This window comes from Rana temporaria, chromosome 5 (genome assembly GCF_905171775.1).
Source record: "Rana temporaria chromosome 5, aRanTem1.1, whole genome shotgun sequence".
NCBI classification, from domain to species: Eukaryota; Metazoa; Chordata; class Amphibia; order Anura; family Ranidae; genus Rana; species Rana temporaria.
Window position 1 is genome coordinate 246,734,933 of NC_053493.1, and position 17,832 is coordinate 246,752,764.

The 17,832-nt window shown below is 45.8% G+C and overlaps 1 protein-coding gene across 1 annotated transcript in view; it reads left to right on the plus strand.

Moving 5' to 3' along the window:
- The window catches only part of LOC120940694 (collagen alpha-1(IX) chain-like), a 145,588-nt gene that overhangs the window by 112,210 nt on the left and 15,546 nt on the right, over positions 1 to 17,832 (plus strand). Inside the window, exons 20-22 of the mRNA XM_040353686.1 lie at positions 1,404 to 1,457; positions 2,706 to 2,777; positions 2,901 to 2,936. Of these exons, the coding sequence (XP_040209620.1) occupies positions 1,404 to 1,457; positions 2,706 to 2,777; positions 2,901 to 2,936 (162 nt within the window). The remainder of the gene's footprint in view (positions 1 to 1,403; positions 1,458 to 2,705; positions 2,778 to 2,900; positions 2,937 to 17,832) is intronic.

Here is a 17,832-nt window from a genome sequence, read left to right on the forward strand (position 1 = left end):
ATGTTACTATAGAAGGTTATGACTATGGTTATGGCCCTGTATTCAGTGTAAATGTTTGCAATTGTGCTCTAAGCTCATGCAGGCTGGAGAACCCTACCCTAAGGCCTTGTACACACGGCCGGTTTTCTCGGCAAGAAACAGCAAGAAAACTGCTGGCAGAGCTTTTTGCCGAGAAAACCGTTCATGTGTATGAACCTGCTCTGTATTTTCTTGTCGGGATTCTCAATTTTCTTGTCAGGATTCTCGGCAGTGTTTTCCTGCCAGGAAACCCGAGCGTGTGCATGCTTACCTGCCTCCATGGAAACCCGCGCATGCTCCATGAGACTTCGCTGCATGCGTGGTAGCTTCCAAGGCATAGGTAGGGTGAAGCAAGATGGCGGCGATGGCATCGAATGTGACGAGCACATGCTTGTCGTAGTCGATAACGTCACTGCGTTCTTGCCATTCAAAAGAACGGCGTTTTTTTTAAATGTGCGTCTGTACACAGGGCTTGGCAAGAAAATCTTGACAGGAATCCCATCAAGAAAACCAACGTTTTTTTCCAACAGGATTCTCGCCCGTTTGTACAGGGCTTTAGTCTCCATTAACATATTTAAATCATCACATAGTTGCATTTCATATTTTCTAAAGAGATTTAGGAAATAGTCTTCTTAAGGCACATTTCTTCACCAAAGAGATCAGAGACCTGCCACTCCATCTTCATGCGTGAAACAAATTATATAAATGATTACTTTGCCATTCCTAAACATAATTAGAAGTGCATGAGGGGTTGTACTAGGGAGGTTAAGAGAAAAGCTAAAGCTAGCCATAGATGGGTCTTTTTTTTTACTTCAGCCAGTTGGAGAGATTTCTCCACAAATGGGAAATGACAATAATAATACAATTTCTGTAATGCCGCGTACACACGATCGGTTAAACCGATGAGAATGGTCTGATGGACCGTTTTCATCGGTCAAAACCGATCGTGTGTGGGCGCCATCGGTTATTTGACCATCGGTTAAAAAAAAGCCAACTTGTTTTAAATTTAACAGATGGATTCCTAACCGATGGGAAAAACCGATCATTAGTAGGCACAACCATCGGTTTAAAATGCACGCATGTTTAGAATCAAGTCGACGCATGCTTGGAAGCATTGAACTTAGTTTTTTTCAGCACGTCGTTGTGTTTTACGGCACCGCGTTCTGATACGATAGTTTTTTTAACCGATTGTCTGTAGGCGCGACGGACCATCAGTCAGCTTCATCGGTTAACCAATGAAAACGGTCCATCGGTCCGTTCTCATCGGATGAACTGATCGTGTGTACGCAGCATTAGTGATTAGGGCAGAATATTTTCAACTTCAAGCTCACAAGAACCCTAAAATTTACTGTATGGTTTATATAATTTTGTTCTTCTCCTAACAGGGAGACAAAGGAGATCGAGGGCCACCAGGTCCACCTGGCTCTGAAGGACTAATGGTATGACACAATCATTTATATTTATTGTTATTTATACTCTATACATACTGTCCTACCAACAGTTGTTATTTCTTTACAATTTTTCTTATTACATTGTTGCCCTTTATGAAGCAATACAATTTTCTTCGCAATTTCAGAAAATAAGTTACTCTTATATGATCGTGATATTTAGAAGACTTTGGAAAATTGGTACTAAGTTTACATAGGCGAGTAGCTTCATGTATGTGTTCATCTAAAAATGTGGAAATAATTAAAGCAGCTTCCAAGGTAACCCTTGAGTATATGCAGTATTGCTCTGTTCTCTGTTAGCCAGTATTTACACATGCCAGTTTTTTGGAAGGGCTATACTGTTTTCATGCTGGCAGTCAAAACTGTTGGCATAAGGGTTGCCATGAACAGAGCATTTCCAGTTTTATGTAGACCTTAGGCACATACAGTTAATCCGTCTTGTACTGGTGTGTGATATTGTATTCAGATTTATACTTTTATTAAGTATTGTTAAAATCATTTTTTTAAAATATATTATGCATTCAATGGTTCTGTGGTACTTTTATGAAAAATCATATTTTGGCTGTCCATAACGGTTATATTCCATGATACTGCTACCATGTAATCTCCAGAATTATAAATAATGTGCCAAGTACACTAACCAATAACAATCAATCATAAACCATTATGTAACCTTAAAAGACTGAAGTCAAATTGTTATGGGCACATTTTTTTTTTATTGCTGTTTAACTGATTTATTTAATACACCCATATGTATTTTATAAAATGTGTGTGTTGCACTGCTATTATTGGTTTACAGTGCTTGAAAGCCATTTTATATCCTCAAAAAAAAATAAAAAAAAAACATTGTAGGGTGGCCTTACAATAGAGTGCTATCTAATCAAAAAAGAGAGGAGGTCTGCTTATCCTCATGGATGGAAACAGATAAAATCCACCCAATGTAATCAATGAAAGAATATAGTGCATGCAGTATCAAAGATTTGTTAAATTCTCTGTCTAGAAAAGATCACAGATCGTGATCTGGGAAAATCTCTGCATACAATAGAAGGCTTTTCTGGTGCTCAGAAGCAGTTACAAGCCACACTGGTTGCTTAAATCATTTGTATTACTTGCTTAACAAACCATGTATGACCAACTGTACTTAAATGTATTATCATGCGAGCAATGCAAGTCAGGAACAGTAATTAGCAACATACTGCCTGAATTAATTACATATTTATTTACATCATATAAATATAGGGTCCCAAGGGTGCAAGAGGTGATGCAGGAATCCCTGGCAAACCTGGCTCACAAGGTCTTCAAGGTCCAAAGGCAAGTACCTTCTTTTTGTAAGGCTTAACCCATCATTGATTAAACATTGAAAACTAAGGGACGCTGGGGTATTAGAAATATAAACCTTGTATTTTTATATAATATTTTTTTCTCTGTGTACAGGGCTCAAGGGGAGACATTGGAGATGATGGTGTAAAGGTAATATATGTGAAGCACTTCAATTCTGTTGTGTGAATTTTGACTGTAATAACATTGTATTTGCTTGCTCTAAACAAAAATGTTAACTTCTCTCAATGTGATGCAAATTTAGTAGTACAAATATTTACTATCTACTGATCTTTTACTTAAAGAGGTTGTAAACCTCCATTTTCAAGTTGCACCTCTGGGTAAGCCCTATAATGCACTGTTTAGGAGATATTTTGTTTGTACTGCGCTAATGATGTCATTGGCGCATGCGCTGTGAAGAATTGGCCCTCCGAACTGTTTTTTCACTAGTGAGTGCCGTGACTGGTGGCTCCCGCGTGCAGACGTCACACGACTCCAGCCAGTCACAGAGCCTGAGTCTGCGGCCCAGGAAGTAAGAGGGGTGAACATGGATGCGCCCTCCAGCGCTGACAGTGTGGGCTTCGTTTGCAGGCAAGTGCTACATAATAGGCTAGTATGCAGTGCATACTAGCCCATTATGCTTTTACTTTGCAGGGAACAAAAAATGAAGTAAAAACCATAAGGGTTTTCTTCCTCTTTAATAGATTATTGCCCATTATGCATAATACACGATTGGAATTTCTTGTATCCTTTGTACTTTAAAACAAATAAAATGTATTATTTTTCTTTAAGCAATGGTGGTACATTTGATGTTTATGTTTTTCTACATATTTATGTTATCATGTTTATAAAATCAGTTACAATGGTACCTTTATACCCACCACTCTGCAGCTGCATTAGTGCTTTGGCCCTGTGCTGAGAATAGCCCCAAACCAAAGAATCAAGACACTAAATATGTCCCCCCAGGTATCTTGCAACACTACTACTTTTACCACGTTATACTGTTTATTTATTATTGACATTCATATCAATATCTGCCCTTAAAGAGTTTACAATTTAAGTTACTATCTCCAATACATACAAACACATACTAGGGCCAATTTACACAAGATCCAATAAACCACACAGCGTGTCCCTGGAGTGAGGGAGTACCTGGAGCAAACCCACACAAGCACAGGGAGAACATTCAAACTCAATGCAGATAGCGTCCAGACCAGCATGCCAACTGGGGACCCTAGTTCTGCAAGATAGAAGTGCCAATCATTAAGCCATCATTGGGGTCAAATGCTGTGGATCTGCCGTCATACACGGCCCCATTTAAGTCAATGTTGACCCAGTATGCAGGTGAGACTAGCTGTGATGAGACTGGAGACACCAGAAGAGCCGGAAACTCTGGACGTGTGTGTAAAGTGTGGGGGGGCAGTGTAGATTAGCATTGGAGGGTAGAGACTGATTTAACAACAATTAGTATTAAAGGTACACCTGACCTTTAGGAAAAATTCAATTCAGTAGAAAAATTTAAATCAGACCTGGATCCACACAGAATTTTGTTTAAACAAATAAAGGGCATTTCTATTTATCATTTTTTCATCTATATGGCTATATAAACAGTTGTATATAAAGAGTGGTGGATGTAGTGAAATTGCAAGTACTCTGGTTCTTTGGCTTAGTACTGCTCTCAGCAAAGGGCGACAACACCCCTTATAACAGAAACATGCAGGGAGAAGGGGTGCTATGAGGTACAAGATCCAGTCCCACTCACTTATACTCATGATATAGTACCCCCGGCATTTCATGGGAGTGTCAGGTGTACCCTCTTAGGTCTCTTAGGAATCCAGCTGCACCCATGGCTGCATGTTATAGGTATCTTAGGGTTCCTTTTACCATAATTATTTTCTAACACACATCTAAGGAGAATAAACGCTGCTTTAAATTATTAGTTTCTTTATCGTACATCACGGGACACAGAGAAGCATAGTAATTACTATGTGGGTTATAGAGAGTACCTTCAGGTGTGGACACTGGCATACCGGGAGTACCTCAGTTTTTTCGCCAGTGTCTTAGGTGTTGGTCACGAGTGAACATGTGCTCCAAGGAGCTCCACTGGAGGGATCCATATTGGATGTAAAAAGCCTCCATAAAATCCGGATCTGTCCAAAGTGCTTCTGAGCCAAAGTGGACGGTACCCGGGCCCCGGTTAAGAAGAACGGGGTTTGGCCTGTAATGCTTCTCTTTTGAGAGCTGGATCCTGGTTATTCAGTACTTTGGTCAATTTCCTAATACCAAAAGTTTACTGACAGGGTGCGATATGGGTCCAGGGGTGTGGTGTTCCTGTCCATGGACCCCGGTCCCTGAAGGTCTACAGACGCTGCTCTCCATGATGGGCGAAGATTGGACTGTCTGTTTATGCAGAGTCCTGCAGCGTTGGATCAGGTAAGTGAAGGTGCTTCAGGACTTGGTCCTAGGAGTAACCTTCCTTTATTTGAGCCATTATGGTTGCCTAAGCTATCTGTCTGTGCTATCTCCTATATGGTCCTGTGTGTTGTGGGGAGGAGGGGTATCTCTAGTCAGGTAGTTAGCCCCTCCTGTGCAGGTTAAAAGCAGAAAGAAAGTTGTCCAAAATGTTTGGCTTCACTTGGCTTACCTGGTCCTCACATAGAGCTGCGGTGTTCCATCCTCATGCATGAGCGCGTAGCGTCATGCGCGCGCGACCTTGATTGTGTCTTAGGCGCGCGCGAATGAAATTTTTTTGTACGCTGCTTCGGTGCGCACGAATGTGCGCGGCGTGGTCCGTGAGATGCGTGTGACCACATGTGCGCGCGCGTAGCCTCGTGGTGCACGGCTAGCAGCGGCGCGCGCATGCGCACAGGGGGTCTATCTCAGCTGTTCTCTATGAGACTCGAGATTACAGGACAGAGCAGAGCTCCAGTCCACCTAACTGGTTCTGGCTGACGGTGGACACAGAGATCTTGTGCACATACTTTCAGTATTTGGTACTGGTGGTGGACAGTGACATCTGCTTAAGGCGCATAGTGGGCTCTGCACCTTGCCAACCATCAAATAGCAGAGTCAGTGCTGGTCTATAGGTTCGCAAGTAGTTGCAACTATTGTGAGTACCTCAGCTTTATCATGGCTAAAGGCTCAGGGACTAGAAACAAAAAAGCAAAGGGATCGCCATCTGGCTCAGAGGATCTCGGGCATGCTCCTGCAGCTGCTCCTGATAAATTGGAGGAGGCCCAGGGTGAACCATCAGGGCTGTCAGATGCCTGTTCTACCCTTTCCCACCTGCTCCAGTTTTTGTGACACAGGAGGCTCTGGCCTCAGCTATGGGGGGTCTGGAGCAGAGATTAGCGACCTTGATTGCATCCTCTCTCTCAAGGGAAAAACGCACAAGGTCCCCCTCTCCCTCTGAGGAATCCCTCGATGTGGGGCATGCATCCTCAAAAGAGGTTGATTTACCCTCTGGAGATCTGGCAGAAGGTCAGTTGGAAGTAGTGGACTCGGAGGATTCCACTTTGGGAGAACCTTTTTCGGCGTCGCAATCCGAAAAGTTGTTGGTCCAGTCCCTCACTGAGATGGTCCGTTCGGCCTTCAAGTTGCCACTTTCAGAGCCAGCTTCAAGTGCAGTCTCATCTTTAGGCTCCTTAAAAGCTCCCCAAGCTAATTATTCCTTCCCGGTTCACCCCCTGCTGGAAGGGCTTATCTACAAGGATTGGGAACATCCAGATAGATATTTTCTTCCTCCTAAGAAATTTTCGGTTTTATACCCTATGGAGGAACAATTCACAAAAAAATGGGGCATCCCCAAGGTTGACGCAGCTGTGTCCTGCATAAACAAATCTTTGACCTGTCCAGTAGACAACGTTCTGGTATTCAAAGATCCGACAGACAAGAGATTAGAGACATTATTAAAAACCTCTTTTGCTTCGGCTAGAAGAATAACCCAGCCTGCAATTGCGGCTATTGGGATTTGCCAGGCCTTGAAAGACCAGTTTAAGGGGGTCTTAAAGGAATTGCCGGCACAACAGGCCCAGAGTTTCCCAGAGCATTATGTTTTGCGATAGATACTATCAAGGACTCCATTCAGCAGTCCTCACGTCTCACTCTCTCGCTAGTTCATATGCGCAGATTACTCTGGCTGAAGAACTGGTCTGCTGAAGCCCCGTGTAAAAAATTACTGGCGGGGTTTCCCTTTCAGAGCGTTTGTTTGGGGAAGATCTGGATGCTTATATTCAGAAAATTTCCAGTGGCAAAAGTACACTGTTGCCAGTAAAGAAAAGGTTTAGGGGTTCCCCCTCCTTTAAGAGATCCTCCTCTCCTATCCCTAGTACTTCCGGTACCAGGCAGTTCCGACGGCCTCCTGGGCGATTCAATGCAGGTGGGAAGCCACAGGGCCAGCCTCAGGCTTCCAAAAAGCCTTGGAACCGTAAGCCACAGGCCAAGCCAGCATCTAAGTCAGCATTATGAAGGTTCTCCCCCAATCAGCCGGGTGGGGGGAAGGCTTCAGCTGTTTGCGGAGGCTTGGCTAGACAGGATCCAAGACAGGTGGGTCCTCTCTACGGTCTCCGGGGGCTACAAGCTGGAGTTGAGCGAATTTCCTCCACCGCGCTTCTTAACCTCGAACGTCCCAAAGGACCTCGGCAAAAGAAGGTCCTTAGCATTGGCCTTAGATCATCTGTTATCTCAAAGGGGTAATCAGAGAGCTGCCAGTGGAAGAACAAGGTTTGGGGTTTTATTCCAATCTCTTCACCGTCCCCAAACCAAACGGAGATGTAAGACCCATCCTGGACCTCAAGGCCTTAAACAAGTTCCTAAAGGTCCAATCATTCCGGATGGAATCGATCAGGTCGGTGGTGGCCTCCATGCAAGGAGGGGAACTACTAGCGTCCATCGATATAAAGGACGCATACTTGCACGTTCCTATCTTCCTCGACCATCAGAAGCTGCTTCGCTTCGCGGTAAATCAGCGCCACTTCCAATTCATGGCCTTACCTTTTGGTCTGGCCACCGCTCCTCGTGTTTTCACGAAGGTATTGGCTCCACTGTTAGCCTATCTAAGGTCTCAAGGCATATCCATAGTAGCCTATCTAGACGACCTATTGGTGGTAGACCGGTCAGTGGCCGATCTAAACTCAGCGGTACACAGAACCGTAATATTTCTGGAATCCATGGGTTGGGTTCTCAACCTGGACAAGTCAGCCTTAATGCCTGTGCAAAGGCTCGAATATTTAGGTCTACTCATAGACACAAAGCTAAAAAAGGTCTTCTTGCCCCAAAGGAAGTTCGAGGCTTTAAGAGAACTAGTTCAACTAGCAAAGCGTCAGCCTCCCATTCGCCTCTGTATGAGGTTACTGGGAAAAATGGTAGCCTCGTTCGAGGCCGTTCCATTTGTGCAGTTCCACTCAAGGGAGCTTCAACATGCCATTCTGTCCGCATGGAACAAAAAAGTTCAAGCCTTGGATCTACCTATGTCCCTCTCCCGGTCTGTCCGGCAGAGCCTTTGTTGGTGGCTGGTTCCCCGGAACCTACTAAAAGGGAAGTCCTTTGTTCCCATTTCATGGCAGGTTGTGACCACGGACGCCAGTCTGCTAGGCTGGGGTGCAGTCCTGGGAGGTTTGTCTCTCCAGGGGAAATGGTCAAACTCTGAGAGGTCTCTACCCATAAATCTGCTGGAAATTCAAGCAGTTTATCTAGCCCTGTCAGCTTGGTCAGACAGGTTGAAGGGTCTTCCGTCAGGGTTCAATCAGACAATGTCACTGCCGTGGCATACATAAATCACCAGGGGGGGCACAAGAAGTCGTGCAGCCCAAAGAGAGGTGAATCGAATCCTGACCTGGGCAGAAAAATATGTCCCATGCATATCTGCAGTGTTCATTCCGGGAATAGACAATTGGCGAGCAGACTACCTAAGCCGCCAACAGGTGCTTCCGGGGGAATGGACGCTTCACCCCGACATCTTCCAGAGCATTTGTCAGAGGTGGGGAACACCAGATGTCGATCTCTTTGCATCGAGGTTCAATGCAAGGGTGGGCAACTTTCTGTCCCGGACCAGGGATCCACTTGCTTATGGCACGGATGCACTGGTGTTCCCATGGGACCAGTTCTCCCTTACCGTATGCGTTTCCTCCGCTGCAATTATTACCCCGTCTTCTTCGCAGGGTAAAATTGTAAGGAAGACCAGTGATTCTGGTGGCTCCAGCATGGCCCAGAAGGGCCTGGTTCGCGGACATTGTAAGGATGTCCGCGGGGCAACCGTGGTCCCTTCCACTTCGGCCGGACCTATTGTCCCAGGGGCCAATATTCCATCCTTCCTTACCGTCTCTCAATTTGACGGTTTGGCTATTGAGTCCCATATCTTAAAGAGAAGGGGTCTCTCTAATTCGGTGGCATCTACTTTGATTAATGCCAGAAAACCGGCATCCAGACTCATTTATTACAGAGTCTGGAAATCTTATGTGGCCTGGTGCGAGACCAGGGGTTGGCATCCCCGAAGGTATCTCATTGGCAGAATTCTAGAGTTTCTACAATTAGGGGCAGACATGAAGTTGGCCCTAAGCACCATTAAGGGCCAGATCTCGGCCTTATCGATTTTTTTCCAAAGGCCACTAGCTACACATTCCCTGATCAAAACCTTTTTGCAAGGTGTGATCCGACTTAATCCACCAGTCAAGATTCCCTTGTGTCCGTGGGATTTGAATCTGGTCCTTTCTGTCTTGCAGAAACAACCATTTGAGCCCTTGGCTCATATTCCTTTGGTCCTTTTGACCAGGAAGGTGATTTTTTTGGTAGCCATAACCTCCGCTAGGAGGGTTTCGGAGTTGGCGGCCTTATCTTGTAAGGAACCATACCTTATATTCCATAAGGATAGGGTGGTTCTACGGCCCCACCCGGCTTTCCTGCCTAAAGTTGTTTCAAAGTTTCATTTGAATCAGGATTGTGACGGTATCGGTATGATATCCCCGTCAACGTTCCCTTCTTCCCATAACGACAATCACCCCAATATTCCACGAGGAGGGATATCCCTGGAATCGCCCAGAAAGCCACACATGAGACAAGCTTACTGCTGGAACAAGACACTTTATTGACACAAAAACTCAGCTTATATGTGGTTACAGCCTGTTAGGAACGCCCCCCTCACACAGTGGGGTTTCCCATACAGATTATAGGAGACAAGTCGGAGCCGACCATGCAGACACGTTTCTTTAGATAAAGACATCAGCGGAGTTAATTACTAGGTGTAACAGCCTGACCACAATGAAGCAATCAGAATAATTAACATGAGCCCCTTATCTAATCATTGTAAACAGTAAGGCCGGTCTCCTTCCCACACACAATAAATCAATTACCATTTGAACTAGGGAGCTGGCTGAGGAAGGGTCATTAACATGTCAATAGCTTGTGACACATGAACCAAGCAGGGAGATTTACACTGACATCCTTCACAATGGCCCCCCTTTTTCTCCCTGCTCCGGCAAACCCGGTTGGACCTTCCCTGGTCCAGTAGGGTTGACGGGTTCAGAGCTTTTAGTCCGAGGTTAACTCCGTTTGGCGTGACTGACCTCCATTGGTAACTGCTTCCGACTCAGGTATGCTACCGGGTCGTCAGATCACACGCCGGTCAGTCCCCAAGTCTTTGTGCGATCTGCAAAGTCACCAGAAGTCAGTGTGAAGACAGCGAATGGGTCTGTGCGCCGCCGTCTAGGTGTCCCGCTATGGGAGGGGGCAGGTTATGGCTCTGAAGTGACAATCACAGGAGATTCATAAAAAGAAAAAGTTATATTTGTTGAAATGCTGTAGCACTGGTGCTCAGAGTCCGGGGGGGGGGGGGGAGAGGGGACTCAGAGCCCCATAAGGTCAGCCACCCCCTGCTCCCTCCGCAGCCGCCGGTTCTCCTCTTTGAGCTTCTCCAGCTCCATCTCCAGTTCATGGAGCCTGGGGGGGTCAGCCCGCTGTGACCTCAGGTGGTTGTTCTCCTCCTCCATGCGGCTTATGCACTCCTCCAGCTCTATGTACTCACGGATCAGATCCTGCTTGCTCATGTCCTGCAGGCTCTCCACGTGGTCCTTCATCATCAGGAACTGGGTGGTGGTGTAAGGGGCCACCGGTGGGCCCTTGGCGAACATCTTGGCCCGCATCTGGGGCGCCCGCTGCGATTCCATCTCCTCCAGTCGCTTCTTCTCCTCCCAGGTCCGCTGGTTATATGACTTCCAGGACCTCTTCTTCTTGGAGGGTAGCTGGCGGTGCCTCTTTCTGCCCAGCTCCCTCCAAGGCCCCTCCGGCTCATGGCGGTCGCCCATGACCAGCTGACAATGGTGTTCCCTGTTGTCCGTAATAACAGATTGTACCATGAGGGCTTCGTAAGGGGTGCCCAATGGTTCTTCCGGACCCAGCTCCTGGAGATCCCAAGCCGAGTCTACACAATGGGCTGCTGCTGGTGGGCGGTACCCAGGTTGAGACCAATTTGACCTGGTGTTGTCGTTCATGGGGCAATTCTGCTTGAAGTGACCCAACTGTTTGCACCGGAAGCAGCGTTGTTCGTTGTCCTCCTGGCGTGGGTAGCGAGGGCTAGATGTCATCGGTCTGTTAGGCGGTTGGTATCTAGCGGCTGGTGGGTGTGAGGGCGCCGTTGGTTGTGGAGGTTGTACCCGTGGTGTGACCTGGTTTGTCTTGCGAGTATCCGCATATTCATCCGCCAACTTCGCGGCCTCTGGTAGAGTCATGGGCCTGCGATCTCTCACCCAATCTTTGACATCCGTCTGGATGTGATTGTAAAATTGCTCCAGGAGCATTAGTTGCAAAATGTCCTCTGCGGTGGTGGCCTGGCTGCTGTTAACCCAGTTAGAGGCCGACAGGGACAGCTGGCATGCCCATTCTGCGTAAGAGTCTTTCGTGGTTTTGCGTGAGTCCCTGAACTTCTGTCGGTGGGACTCTGGGGTTACTGCATAACGAGCCAGGAGCGCTTCTTTAACCCGGGCGTAGCTATGGATATCCTGATCTGGCACGGTCCGGAAAGCATCAGAAGCTTTGCCTGACAGTTTGCCTGACAATATTGCAACCCACTCTCTTCTAGCAATTCGGTGCAGGTTACATTGTCGCTCAAAATCCGCCAGGTAGTTATCAATTTCACAGTCCTTTTCATCAAAAGCTTTAAAAGCGCTAAACGGAATCTTCCTTGCGTCTGCTGTGCTGTACTCACTGTTTGGAGAATGTGCGGCTGCTTGTTGGACTGCTGCCAGTTTTAACTGTAGCTCTGCGTCCCTTATTTCTTTATCCTTCTGTAGCTCTGCGTCTCTTATTTGTTTATCCTTCTGTAGCTCTGCGTCTCTTATTTCTTTAGCCTTCTGTAGCTCTGCGTCCCTTATTTGTTTAGCCTCCTGTAGTTCTGCGTCCCTTATTTGTTTATCCTTCTGTAGTTCTGCGTCCCTTATTTGTTTAGCCTCCTCCGCTAACAGGTCCATCACTTTCAGAACCACATCCGGCGTTGGGTTCGGGCCGAACCACGCTAGCTTCTCTCTCATTAGCTTGTTGGCTGGCGATTCCTCCTCCTGAATCACTGGTGTCTCCATCTCTTGTACTGCTGGCGTTGCTGCAATCCCGTCCTCCTGGTCTAGCTCCATTAATTCTGCTATGATGACCCGCTTGGTTTTGTTGCTAGCGATCCTTCCACGAACTTCCAGTAGTTCTTCCAGTGTCTGCTTGGAATCCGGGTGTGAAGGGGAATAGAAGGGAAAAATCCCGCTGCTACCAACCAATTGTGACGGTATCGGTATGATATCCCCGTCAACGTTCCCTTCTTCCCATAACGACAATCACCCCAATATTCCACGAGGAGGGATATCCCTGGAATCGCCCAGAAAGCCACACATGAGACAAGCTTACTGCTGGAACAAGACACTTTATTGACACAAAAACTCAGCTTATATGTGGTTACAGCCTGTTAGGAACGCCCCCCTCACACAGTGGGGTTTCCCATACAGATTATAGGAGACAAGTCGGAGCCGACCATGCAGACACGTTTCTTTAGATAAAGACATCAGCGGAGTTAATTACTAGGTGTAACAGCCTGACCACAATGAAGCAATCAGAATAATTAACATGAGCCCCTTATCTAATCATTGTAAACAGTAAGGCCGGTCTCCTTCCCACACACAATAAATCAATTACCATTTGAACTAGGGAGCTGGCTGAGGAAGGGTCATTAACATGTCAATAGCTTGTGACACATGAACCAAGCAGGGAGATTTACACTGACATCCTTCACAAGGATCTTGTTCTCCCTTCTTTTTTCTCAGAACCTAGTTCCGCAAGGGAGAAGTCTTTGCATACGCTAGACGTATTAAGAGCAGTTAAGATCTATCTTAGGGCTACTGCTCAGGTCCGGAAAACTGATACATTGTTTATCCTGCCAGAAGGTCCCAGATGTGGGCAGGCAGCGTCGAAGTCCACCATCTCCAAATGGATTCGGCAGGTCATTACTCAAGCCTATGGCTTGAGAGGAAAGGTACCCCCGTTTAAGGTTAAAGCACATTCCACTAGAGCGGTGGGTACTTCCTGGGCAGTGCATCATCAAGCCTCCATGGCTCAGGTCTGCAAGGCCGCCACATGGTCGTCTGTCCATACTTTCACAAAATTTTATCAGTTGGACATAAGAAAAAATGAGGAGAGCGCCTTTGGGCGCAGTGTGCTGCAGGCTGCAGTTTGATTCCTCATGTCTGATGGCGCCCGGCTTATTTTTTGGGGTCTCCCTCCCCTCATAGCATTGCTTTAGGACGTCCCACATAGTAATTACTATGCTTCTCTGTGTCCCGTGATGTACGATAAAGAAAATAGGATTTTTATAACAGCTTACCTGTAAAATCGTTTTCTTGGAGTACATCACGGGACACAGACCTCCCGCCCCTCTTTTGGGGTATTTGGGACACTTATTGCTTGCTACAAAACTGAGGTACTCCCGGTATGGGAGGGGTTATATAGGGGAGGGAACTTCTTGCCTTAAGGGCGTGCCAGTGTCCACACCTGAAGGTACTCTATATAACCCACATAGTAATTACTATGCTTCTCTGTGTCCCGTGATGTACTCCTAGAAAAGGATTTTACAGGTAAGCTGTTATAAAAATCCTATTATTGCGTATAAGCATCAGTTTTTAAATGGAGTTAGTTGCCTCTGAATATAATGTAAAAAAAACAGTAAAAACGTAATAAAATGCTAATTCAGTATGTCTTACTTGAAAAAATATTTCTAGAGCTCACTGTACGAGTACAAGAATAAATGTAAATATACTCCATTTACTTTAGCTGCGTACAGGACGTGAAAATAAAAAGTAATAACCGTTCGGAATATTTGGAGAAGACACAGATCTTTTGGAAAGTTTAAAAAGTTTCCAAGTGCAATAGAGGATTTCTGGTAGCCAATATGGCATTGCGCTTCTCTGGCTCAAACACTGCTAGTCCCTCTGCTTACATTAGGAAAGATTAGTAGTGTAATCCATTTAGCATGTGTTTGATACATTTCTAGATGGGTTGTTTTTAGCCTAAGCAACGTGTAAGTATGCTACTTCTTTATGTAGATTACAGACTTAAATTGGATCTGAACCCTTATTGGATGGCATTTGTAAACTGTGTTATATAAACAGTTGATATGTTTTTTTTTTTTTTACATAAACGTATTGTTTTCATCTTTTTTATTCCATCCATTCATATCTCTCAGTGCTACTGATCTCCTATAGCTTTTTTCAGACACTCCCTGTCTACATAAACTTGCCCCAGGGCATGGGTGTAGGAACCCTTACAAATCTGGGGGGACAGCATTTTGCTGCCCCCCCCCCCCCCGACGCTCACATGCCATACATTATATCTGTGCTCCATTAACCTTAAATGGTTATGATGCTTAAAGTGATCGTTTAACTTATTTATCTTTTACAGAGAAAGATAGCATAGATGGCGTTATTCTGCATTGCGTTGTATAATGTACTATTGCTGGGATTTGTTGTTCCTCTGTAACTGCTGGTATTCTCCATTGCGTTGTATAATGATTATACTGCGCAATGCAGATTACCACTGACCAGTTATAGAGGAACTACAAATCCCAGCAATAATACATTATACAGCGCAATGGAGAATACCACCAGCTATAGAGGAACAACAAATCCCAGCAATGATACATTATATAAAACACAGTGCATAATACCAGCAGTTACAGAGGACTACAAATCCCAGCAATGATACATTATATAAAACACAATGCAGAATACCAGCAGTTACAGAGGACTACAAATCCCAGCAATAATACATTATACAGGCTGTTTAATATATTATTGCAGGGATTTGGTGTTTTTTTTTTAAACAGGAAACTTTAAAACAGGTCCCCCTTACCTGTTTCTGAAGCCTTGCAAGTTGCGGTGGCGGCTCTGCGGGGGGCGTGTGTCCGGCCTGTGTGGTGAGTGCGGCGTGGACTCGTCCTTCAGATGCCACCCGCAGCGGCAGCCCACACACACTGCTGCCCCCCAGGACAAACCACCCCCCTCCATTAGTACAGACCCCCCTCAGGACAAACCTCCCACTTCAATTAGTACAGACCCCCCCCATAAACCACCCCCCATTAGTAGAGACCCCCCCATCCATTAGTACAGACCCCCGGAAAAACCACCCCTCCATTTTTACAGACCCCTCACCACAAGCCATTCCCCACAATTAGTACAGAGCCCCCCACAATTAGTACAGAACCCCCCACAATTAGTACAGAACCCCCCCACAAGCCACCCCCCCCCACAATTAATACAGAGCCCCCACAATTAGTACAGAGCCCCCCCCAAGCCATCCCCCACAATTAGTACAGAGCCCCCCCACATGCCAATCCCCCCCACAATTAGTACAGAGCCCCCCCAAACCCCACCCGGGTGGCATCTGGAGAGGACAGTGTGCAGCTGCGCCGCCGGGGTGGAGAAGATGAAGATTGTGGATGGAACAGGAGGGAGGACTAGGAAACACCGCGGCGGTGGGGAGCATGGCCTTAGACAAGGAGAGGAGGATGTAGAGGAGGAGGGAGAGGCGCACTCTGGAGCTTGGGTGAACTGCACCCCGCACGGCGCTCTCGGCCGGTGTGTTTAGGGAGCAGAATATGACAACACACCGGGACTGATTATTCCGCCCTGTTTCTTTGGGTGGCGCTGTTGCCGTAAGGCAAGCGCCAAACTTGCCTTGCACTAGCGCCAGCCCTGATCAGCAGTGCTCCAAGTCCTCCTAACCTGGGGGGATTTTACCATACCTGTCCCCCCCGCATTATTTCCTGGGGGGGATGCGTCCGCCCCCCCCGTTTCCTACGCCCATGCCCCAGGGTTGGCTGCACATCATTACTCTTGACTTGCTTCCTGATAGTAAAAAGGATGGACCATGTCTGCTCAGTGTGGTTGTAGCCTCCACCAATGGTGCGTGAGACAGGGTGACAATACAGGAGTACACATGGGACATGTTTGCCACTCCATAACAATAAGTGTCTGAATGAGGACAATAATGACAGGATCACCAGCTATTCTTTTAATAAAGGCTGGAGATTTTACAAATCTTGAAAACACATTTTAAAAGTAACATCTACATGTTAAAGGATAAGTTCACCTTTAAAAAAAAAAAAAAAAAAATCACGTTTTTTTTGCAGGTAGAAAATGTGCCTTTATAATTTTTTTTACTTAGGAGCCTGCAGAGCACTGCACCCGCATACTCTTAGCATAGGCTCCTGCAGACTCTTAGCATAGCTGTCTGCTCGTACCTCATACAGTCAGGCAGTTACCTGAGAGCAGGAAGACAAATGTGCTACGAGAGTGCTCACCAGCGCCCTCGCAGCCCATTGAGAAGTCGTCAGCCGCAAATAGTTCACGGTACTTGTAGGCATTCATTCACTGAAAAACTGTGAAAGCAAGTACGGGGGGGGAGAGGATCCCCAACCTGCTGTCACAGGTGGGGGATCACAAGCTCCACTCCAAAAATGGGTGGAACATGTAACATGTTCCAAAGGTGAACTTATGCTTTTTACCTGCATCGAATATAAGATTATAGTGATTGGGTTTAGAACTACTTTAAGTTTACATTATCATATTAGGTCACAACTCAGAATTCCACATAGACAGGGGTTGATTTACTAAGACCCCTTTCACACTGAATCGTTTTTACAGCGTTTTAGCATTAAAAATAGCGCTATTAAAACGCTCATAAAACGCTCTCCATGCATCTCAATGGACCCTTTCACACTGAGCCCTGCAAGCAGCATCTTTGGAGCAGCCTTTGGGCGCTGAAAAAACGCTACAAAAACGCCCCTCTCCATTGAAATGAATTGAAAGCGATGTAAAAACGCTTTACCCTTTCACACTGAGGCGTTGCACTGACGGGGCGTTGAGAAAAGTCCTGCAAGCAGCATCTTTGGAGCAGCTTTTGGGCGCTGAAAAAAACGCTCCAAAAACACCCCTCTCCATTGAAATGAATTGAAAGCGCTGTAAAAATGCCTTGCCCTTTCACACTGAGGCACTGAAAAAACGCCCTAAAACTTTAGGGTCTTAGCGGTGCTTTACCAGCACATTGGAATTGCAGATGAGGCTTCGCTCAAATAACGCTTGAAAAACACTAGAATAACGCTCAAAAAACGCCCCAGTGTGAAAGGGGCCTTAAGGAAAAGAGCATGTGCACTTTGCAAGGGAATTTTTATTTAGCTTAACCACTTCAATCCTGGGCACTTAAACCCCCTTCGTGTCCAGACCAATTTTCAGCTTTCAGCGCTGACGCATTTTGAATGACAATTGCGCGGTCATACAACACTGTATCCAAATTATATTTTTATAATTTTTTCCCCACAAATAGAGCTTTCTTTTGGTGGTATTTGATCATCTCTGTGATTTTTATTTTTGGCGCTATAAACAAAATAAGACAGAAAATTTGGAAAAAAAAAACTCAATTTTTTACTTTTTGTTATAATAATATCCCAATTTTTTTTTAAAAAAAATATTTTTTTCCTTGGTTTAGGCCGATACGTATTCTTCTACATATTTTTGTTAAAAAAAAAATC